At 42.5% G+C, this 9,371-nt stretch overlaps 1 protein-coding gene across 1 annotated transcript; it reads left to right on the top strand.

Moving 5' to 3' along the window:
- The first annotated feature begins 5,879 nt into the window (after positions 1-5,879).
- LOC115267258 (zinc finger protein 808-like) lies at positions 5,880-7,991 on the top strand. Its single transcript, XM_029874160.2, has 2 exons — positions 5,880-6,214; positions 6,578-7,991. Exons 1-2 carry the CDS (start codon positions 5,994-5,996, stop codon positions 7,935-7,937), a joined length of 1,581 nt encoding a protein of 526 aa, XP_029730020.2. The 5' UTR covers positions 5,880-5,993; the 3' UTR covers positions 7,938-7,991.
- The last annotated feature ends 1,380 nt before the right edge of the window (positions 7,992-9,371 follow it).

Below are 9,371 nucleotides of genomic sequence, written 5' to 3' on the forward strand. Positions count from 1 at the left end.
GCCCGTCATAGTTTGACTCGGAACTTTGTTCGGATTATAGAATAAATCATGGCTAAAACTGTTTAGACAACCAAGTTATTAAAATACCAAAATTTAAAACGAATCAAATAAAATAAAACAGAATAGAATTATGAAGTTTAACATTGAGTGCCAAGAGACGTAATCAACGTAAAAATGAGGCATTTATTTATTATTATTAGTCTGTGACAAGATATCTTGTACTTTGATTATTATATTTTTATCTTCCGCAGCAGTTCGATTGTACGAGACGCTTGGATCGATACATTTGACATTTCAGTGCTGTCGTGTTTCCTGAATATTGTTCCCACAGTCACCTAGATAACCAAACAGCATTCAGGAATCGACACATTTCAAGTATCCCTAAACATCCTTATGCACTATTTATTATGCCTCTCAAGAAAAATCAGAATATGGCGATTATCTGCCTCTGGCTTCTGATATTAGCGCGACAGCCACTAATCATAACAGCGTCGCCAGATTTAAAAGTATATAATTCCATTATATGGGGTTTGACAGCAAGAACACTCATTCCACTGAGCCACTCTTGCCGTTCATCACAAATACATTCAAAAACATCTGTCAATTCGTGATACCCACGTGCTTTTGTTTTTGGCGGGAACACTTTTTCTTTTGTTTTGCCTTGCGACTGTCATGCGGCGGTATGCCTTGCGAGCGTACGACCGCCGCAGGACTCTAATAAAAGATAAGCGCGACAATATTGAACAAAATCAAGATTCCATGACAAAAGCATGAATAAAAATTGCTTAACCGGATCTTCGACTGAGCATGAGTAGATTACCTAAACAGATGCTGTGAATGTACCATGTCCAAGACCATGCCGCACCACATATTGTCATACATTTTTTAAGATCGATATTTAATAATAAAAATAAAAACATATTCATATCGCAATTAGTTAGTCTGGAAACTATATCTTCAATAAGGACCAACACTTTTTGACCGCATTCAATACAAGTTTTCTCACTGTGCGATAAAAATACTGACAGCGAAATCAGAATGGAAAACACGTGTTTTGGGCTGAACAGATGTTGAAGTATAAGCGTTGTTCAGTTGATTACCACGTGCTGTGCTATTTCACCACTGCTGAACACAAGTTCAGGAGTGATCATTATTGAGTCATGGGAAGATTATGTTTTGCTTTGGGTGCTGCATCTCACCATCTCTAGGATGGCGCAGATAGGAAGGCATGCGGCTGACAATCGACAGGTCTCGAGTTCTAATCTGGATTTAGGTAATTTTATATGTAATTCTTATTTCATAATAGGTGTTCTCAACATGAGAGCAAATAATTACTCTCGTGAGAGTTCAACATTTTTGCATTTTATTTATTTTCAGTCATTTTTGCCAAAGCTTAATAACAACTTTCTTGTACATTTGTAAAACGCTACGAACAACAAAAAAATAAGTTGGTGCACAACATGATGCTTTATAACTTCTCCAAATTTGTGTGAACAAAACACGAACATAGGTTGTACGTGAAAATAATTCAAATGTTATTCAACATTATGCTGAATTAATTCGTCATAATGGTGCCTGTTAATTGAGTGATTGTTAGTTGGGATTCCTCCAAGAATTCCTCCGGGGATTCCTTCTAGTATTCCTCCGGGAATGCTTCCGAGGATTCCTCCGAGGATTGCTCCGAGAATTCCTCCGAGGATTCCTCAGAGAATTCCTCCGAGGATTCCTCCGAGAATTCCTCCGGGAATTCATCCAGGAAATCTTCCGGGAATTCCTCCAGGAATTCCTCAAGGGATTCCTCCAGGGATTCCTCCAGGAATACCTCTGAGAATTCCTCCAGAAATACCTCCGGGAATTCCTCGGAGAAAATCCTCCAGGAATTCCTCTGAGCAATTCCTCCAGGAAATCCTCCGGGAATTCCTCCTAGGATTCCTCCTGGATTTTCTCCGAGGAAAGAACTCTAGAAATATTCCAAAAGAAATTTCTGAAGAAATTCCCGGAGGAGTTCGAAGGAATCACAGGAGCAATTGCTACAGGATTCTCTGGAAGAATTCCTGGAGGAATCCCAAGAGAAATACCCGGACCGATTTCTAGATTAATCTCCGGAGGGATGCCTGAAGAAATTCCCTAAGAAATTCCTGGAGGAACTCTTTGAGGAGTTTATTGAGGAATCCAAGGAGAAAATACTGTAGGGTTCCCCGGAGGAATTTCTTGAGGATCCTACCGAAGAATTCTTGGAGAATCCCCCGGAGGAATTCCTGGAGAATTCCCCGGAGGAATTCCTGGCGGATTCCCCGGAGGAATTCCTGGAGAATTCCCCGGAGGAATTCCTGAATGAATCCCCGAAGAAATCCCTGAATTCATCCCCGGATGAATTTCTAAAGTAATTACCATTCCTGGAGGAATTCCCGGAGGAGAGGAATTACCGGATGAACTCCTAGAGGAATTACCGGAGGAATTCCTGGAAGAATTCCCGGAGGAACTCCTGGAGGAATTCCCGGAGGAATTCCTGGAGGAATTACCGGAGGAATTCCTGGAGGAATTACCGGAGGAATTCCTGGAGCAATTACCGGAGGAATTCCTGGAGCAATTACCGGAGGAATTCCTGGAGGAATTACCGGAAAAATTCCTGGAGGAATTACCGGAGGAATTCCTGGAGGAATTACCGGAGGAATTGCTGGAGGAATTACCGGAGGAATTACCGAAGGAATTACCGAAGGAATTCCTGGAGGAATTACCGGAGGAATTCCTGGAGGAATTACCGGTTGAATTACCGGAGGAATTCCTGGAGGAATTACCGGAGGAATTCCTGGAGTAATTACCATTCCTAGAGGAATTTCCGGAGGAATTCCTGGAGGAAGTACCGGAGAAATTCCTGGAGTAATTCCCAGAGGAATTCCTGGAAGAATTCCCAGAGGAATTCCTGAAGGAATTTTGGTCAGGATGGCCGTGTAACCTGTTCCGGGTGGACTAGTGATCTACACTGTTCTCGAACCATTATTCACCGAAATCCCCTTGACATGCAGAGCGAGATTTTCCGTTTCTCGCTCACGCCCCGGAAGACATCCCACAGCGTCCCACAATCGTTTCCCGCGCAACTATCGGGCGCCTAAATTTGTGCGCTCTATGTTTCCCGAAAGCCTCGCTGCTATTTTACTAGCCCGGTTAGTAGCCCCCGATAAGGTATAGCGCTATGATACTGCGCTATGTAATTTAGTTTAGTCGCGCACCGGTAAAGGTGCTCTTAGGGATGTCTTTCAACAAACTTCGTCGATCACCGATAAAAAGAGTAACTCAGAATCTCTCAGAGTTGCTCTCGTTTTCACAGTGTCTTGCCCCTAGTCCTTTGCTAACTGGAAAAATCCGCATTAATCCGTTGCTAATCGTCGTTAACCGCGTCTAACTACTGCTCAGTTAGCAGCGGTTAGCGTCGGTTAGGAACGGATAAATGCGGATTTTCCGGTTAGAAAAGGATACACGCTAGTTCGGGAATACCCATTAAATGGGTCTCAAGTACCCATTTTTGACATTAGTACTGGGCTGTCAAATAATGGGTGTTTTTCAAACTTCAAATAATGGGTATTTTTTCCACATGTTGGAGTACAGCCAGACAACCCTACAATGGGTAAATAATACCCATGGATAAGTTTCACGAAAAACGCCGCCATGTTCGAAATCATCTTAAAAAAGTGAAGTGTTAAAATTATTGAAAAAACTTTTTTAATCCGTGGCTATCCGACGGCAGCTTGAACCATGTGCGTAATTATGGTTTGCAAACCAACCGCACCGTAGCAATTCGGTAGCATTTTGATAATGAACGGACCACACCAAAGGCAGGCCGATGTATGCCGGGAGCTAGAAGGTAAGTTCTTGACAAGGTTCTTGATCATTTTTGCAGCGCATTCCATGCTTCATTCAGCTTATTTTTGTGAACTTTTAGGACAGAGTAACACAAAATGATGGACAGCGAAGTGGCCAACCTGAGGACGGACATCGTAGGATATTTCACAAAACATCGGGCATAAGAGTGTGCTATGGAGCTACCTACCTACCGGCTTCCCGGCCCCGCCATTGTACGGCAGAAACATCTTTAGGTTTATTTTATAGATTGTATATGTTAAGATTGTATCAAAAATAATTCGTTCAAATAAAATTCAAGAACAAATGTAATGGAAACGGCATTTAATTTATTTTATTATTATTTATCCTTAAAAAGCTGGCGTGGCTGAAAAATTTCCAAAAATGGGGCATTTTCACCCATTTTTCATTGAAAAATAATGGGACATTTTTACCCATTTTTTGAAGTTCGAGTCCAATACCCATTAATGGGTAAACGGCAAATACCCATTTAATGGGTTAAGCCACTTTAGTTCGAAATGGGTACTAAAGTACCCATTAATGGGTATTTCCGAACTAGCGTGTATGTCATTCCCCTTGCTTCGAACAGGAAGCTTTTATTGGACCATAGTGGTTTCGCAGCGCGGTGTCACGAACACTAATGCAAATCTACTGGTTGAAAATATGTCCATTTGATTTTGCTGGGAACAGCTGATCTTTGTTTACTATTTTCAACCAGTAACTCAAATGGTGTTCGTGTAATGCAGCGTGTACGTACACGCAACACTACTAAAAGCAGAAACCACTATTCCAAATATAATCCATATCATTACAAAAAGATCATCGGTGGAGATGCCCTAAGCACGACGTTTTTTGTTTGCTACACGCTAGTTCGGGAATACCCATTAAATGGGTCTCAAGTACCCATTTTTGACATTAGTACTGGGCTGTCAAATAATGGGTGTTTTTCAAACTTCAAATAATGGGTATTTTTTCCACATGTTGGAGTACAGCCAGACAACCCTACAATGGGTAAATAATACCCATGGATAAGTTTCACGAAAAACGCCGCCATGTTCGAAATCATCTTAAAAAAGTGAAGTGTTAAAATTATTGAAAAAACTTTTTTAATCCGTGGCTATCCGACGGCAGCTTGAACCATGTGCGTAATTATGGTTTGCAAACCAACCGCACCGTAGCAATTCGGTAGCATTTTGATAATGAACGGACCACACCAAAGGCAGGCCGATGTATGCCGGGAGCTAGAAGGTAAGTTCTTGACAAGGTTCTTGATCATTTTTGCAGCGCATTCCATGCTTCATTCAGCTTATTTTTGTGAACTTTTAGGACAGAGTAACACAAAATGATGGACAGCGAAGTGGCCAACCTGAGGACGGACATCGTAGGATATTTCACAAAACATCGGGCATAAGAGTGTGCTATGGAGCTACCTACCTACCGGCTTCCCGGCCCCGCCATTGTACGGCAGAAACATCTTTAGGTTTATTTTATAGATTGTATATGTTAAGATTGTATCAAAAATAATTCGTTCAAATAAAATTCAAGAACAAATGTAATGGAAACGGCATTTAATTTATTTTATTATTATTTATCCTTAAAAAGCTGGCGTGGCTGAAAAATTTCCAAAAATGGGGCATTTTCACCCATTTTTCATTGAAAAATAATGGGACATTTTTACCCATTTTTTGAAGTTCGAGTCCAATACCCATTAATGGGTAAACGGCAAATACCCATTTAATGGGTTAAGCCACTTTAGTTCGAAATGGGTACTAAAGTACCCATTAATGGGTATTTCCGAACTAGCGTGTAGTCAAAACAAAACATTCAGCTGTCAATAGTGGTTTCGCAGCGCGGTGTCACGAACACTAATGCAAATCTACTGGTTGAAAATATGCCCATTTGATTTTGCTGGGAACAGCTGATCTTTGTTTACTATTTTCAACCAGTAACTCAAGTGGTGTTCGTGTAATGCAGCGTGTACGTATACGCAACACCACTAAAAGCAGAAACCACTATGGTGCTTCGCGAAACCAAAACAAAACAACGTTTTCGAGTGATCGCGCCGGTACAGATTTAAATTCCTCCTGTACGTAGCTGTTGTAATTTCCCGAAAAGTCCACCCCCGGTTCCACCCAATGCAGTGTGCCGTGCCCAGCTGTCCGGGGTGGGAGAAGCGACTGGTCCCGTTTCCGCAGAACCTGGTGCTGCAAAGTCGCTGGAAGCGAGCCATCGAAGCCGGAACGGGCCTCCGCATACCGACGTATCACTGCGGGGCGCTTTGCTCGTGGCATTTCGGTGACGATCAGACGAGAAGCGCCGCCGGCGAATATTGGGAACCGTACCGGTTCCTGCATCGGTAAGTGACTGGTTGGGGGGGGGGAACTTGGGGGAGTCGAGTCGTTTGGAGTTGAGATCCGCTTTAGCGGCGGGAAAAAGTTTGTTGTTTACAACGGCAGGGATGGTAGCGAGTGTTTTCTTATGGATTACTGCAGGAATTTATACTGGCCTGCTTACTCTCACACGAAATTTGACGTTTGAGCGGTGCCGGCACCGCTTAAACGTCAAATTTTCTGTGAGAGTAAGCAGGCCTGCATAAATTCGTGCAGTGGATCATAAACAGGTTAAAGAACAATTTAGCTTAGGGTGTTTTATGAAAAGTTGCTGTTGCCAAGTTGAATTAATTTAAAACTAACGTTCCATATTTTCGTAATAATTTCAGAAAAGGTAAGCCCGTAGAAGTCGGCAGTTGTCGGTTCTGTTTAAAGTTTGCCGACCGACAAAACATGGTTTCCGACGAAGCAATGCTGAACAACGATGATCTGGTGCGGTTGGTGCGATATGCGCTAAAGATCGACTTGACCGCCGATGACATTCTGAAGGATGTCTGCAAAGAATGCGAATCGAAGGTCAAAGTTGTGGACAAATGGCTGAAGGGCAGTAGGAAAACTGAAACGGAATACCGAGCATTGGAGTTTGCTAGGAAGAAAATTGCTTTTCAACCAGTTAGGACAAAAGTTGTCAAGGATAAACCTCCAGTTGCATCGGAGGCCCCTATGGCTGTCAGCTTGGAAGTTGAATTTATGGAGACGAAAGTTGAAGATCCTGAAGATGAATACGAACAAGAACAGACGATTGCCCAGATGGAACCCACCGTAGAGAGTGGCGATACAAATGAAGATCATGATTATGCGATGGAAGAAAGATTGAACGACTCTTTTGGAAATGCTCATGTGGTGGTGAGTGAAGAAATAATCACTGTAAGGCCTCTGATACCTGTAGTCAAGAAGTTCAACTTTCCGCCTAATACCCACAGTAAACGCGGTCCTCAAAAACGTGCAAAACCCAAAGATACTGGTCAGCAAATGAAGTACCGAGAGTACCTGAGTAAGAAATGCCACATCTGTGATACCGTTCTGGACAGTCCGGAAGACCTAGTAGCCCATCTGACACAGAAGCATTGCAGTGGATCTCCCTATAAATGCACCGAATGTGGAAAGTCCTTCAAGCTGATCACTTCCTACAATCGTCATCTCGGATTCCACGACCAAAGCAACAGACCGCTCAAGTGTTGCTATTGTCCCATGGGTTTCAAGTACAACTACAGCCTGCTGAACCACGAAAACCGACAACACGGGGCCAAACATCAAATCGCCGCAAAGAAGAAACCCACCGAAAAGGCATTCCAGTGCACGAAATGCAACAAAGCCTTCAAGACGAACTACGACCTGCTGGATCACGATCGATACATCCACCAGCAACTTCCCGGCACAACCTGCAAACTTTGCGGCAAGCACTTCCGGAACCGGTCGTCCCTGCGGAAACACCACCTGGTGCATACCGGAGATCGACCATACGATTGTCCGCACTGTGACGCTGTGTTTCGCAACACCACCAGTCTGGTGCGGCACGTTGCCCACAATCACAAGGGAATGGAACGGATCGACCCCGGAGACATCGTAGAGGAAGAACCTGAAGAGCAGGATCATACCGAGTACAAGTGTGCCATTTGCAACGAGGAGTTCGTGACGCAAGCCGAGTTGGTGCAGCACATCAATGTAACACACATTGGATCCGTTTAGGCCGTTAAAGGTAACTGATTAAACAAGTAAAACGGCTATAAAAAAAACTACAACTTTTATTAGATGACCCGTCCATACTATAAATATTTGATCCTTGAATTGGAATTGTCGATTACCTACCTAATAACATTCAGAGAAATCAAAAAAAATGACAGATACTTAACATGGTAGGAACCTTGATGGCTACAGCATAGTTATGTGAATACGCATGAATCTGGAAGTAGAAATCCATCTAGAAATTTCTTCGTAGGGACTATTTATAAGTTCCGTCAGAGTTTCCTCCTGAAATTTCATTAGAAATACCTCTTGGAATGCCTTCCAAGATTTATTCTGCATTTTCTGAATTCCTCCCAGAGATTCTTCCGGATTACTACCGGTATTTTCTCAAGCTTCGAACATTTTTTTCAGGGATTCTTCTACGAGCATCTTCCTGAATTACGACCGATTTTTCTCGAGGATTTTGTCGAATTTCTTCCAACATTTCTTCAATAGATCTTCCCGATATTGCTTCCAGTATCCCTCGTGGCATTTCCCGGAGATCCTTCGGCGCTTTCCTCAATGACATTTTCGTGGATTTTTTTTTCTAGGATGTATTCCGAGATGTTCACAAGATTTTCTCCCCTTCTCTTGGACGCTGTCGCGAAATTTCTCCTAGAAATTTTCTCGAGGTATCTCTTAAGAACTTTTCGCGATTCATTCCATTGCACCTGGAGACGACGCATCGTGGCAGAAGCTGATTATACTTGATATATGGTAATTAGCCAGCTATGTAGATGCAAATATTAAAACGGGACATTCCACAAAAGTTCAGCTTATTGGACGCAGTGGCTTAATTTCCCCAACAGGGGAGAAAAAAATGGATAATTATGGAAGAGTCTTCGGGACCAACTCAGCAAAAACTACGACAGAAAACCCGGAAGTTGTTTAACCGGGCCAAGAAACACAACAGTGGGAACAATACAAAGAGCCGCTCACAGTCTATAACAGGGAAATTCAAAGGTCGAAGAGGATCAATTTGGAGCAACACATGTGAAAACATTGGAAGTACTCCGATTATTGCTAGGTTGTAAAAAATCCTAGCTGAAGATCATTCAATAGGTCTTGGAACTCTTAAAAAAGAAGACGGTTCTTTTACGAAGAGCTCCGAAGAAATCTTAGGAACAATGATGGAAACATGTTCTATTGTTGATTTCACTCCAGACCAGAATACACTGAAAAAAGTTTTCACGTTATTTTCCTGATTTTCACATGGACTGTTAAAGAGTTCCACAATATCAGTCTTGTCAGGTGACTACTGATACTACACCATCGTCACAATCACTCCAGGCCGTTCAATATCAAGACGACAATTGCAGGCAACGACTTGATATTGACCCGCACTCTAGATCACAATCATTGCAATTGATCTGATATTATAATGATGCGTTAGCGTAG

Source organism: Aedes albopictus, chromosome 2 (assembly GCF_035046485.1).
Source record: "Aedes albopictus strain Foshan chromosome 2, AalbF5, whole genome shotgun sequence".
Taxonomy (NCBI): domain Eukaryota; kingdom Metazoa; phylum Arthropoda; class Insecta; order Diptera; family Culicidae; genus Aedes; species Aedes albopictus.

Excerpts from the sequence above, each read along its gene's own strand:
- LOC115267258 (XM_029874160.2), top strand. The coding sequence starts at position 5,994 with ATGCAGTGTGCCGTGCCCAGCTGTCCGGGGTGGGAGAAGCGACTGGTC. Across the intron at positions 6,215-6,577 it reads CCGTACCGGTTCCTGCATCG|AAAAGGTAAGCCCGTAGAAG; the intron begins GTAAGTGACTGG and ends TAATAATTTCAG.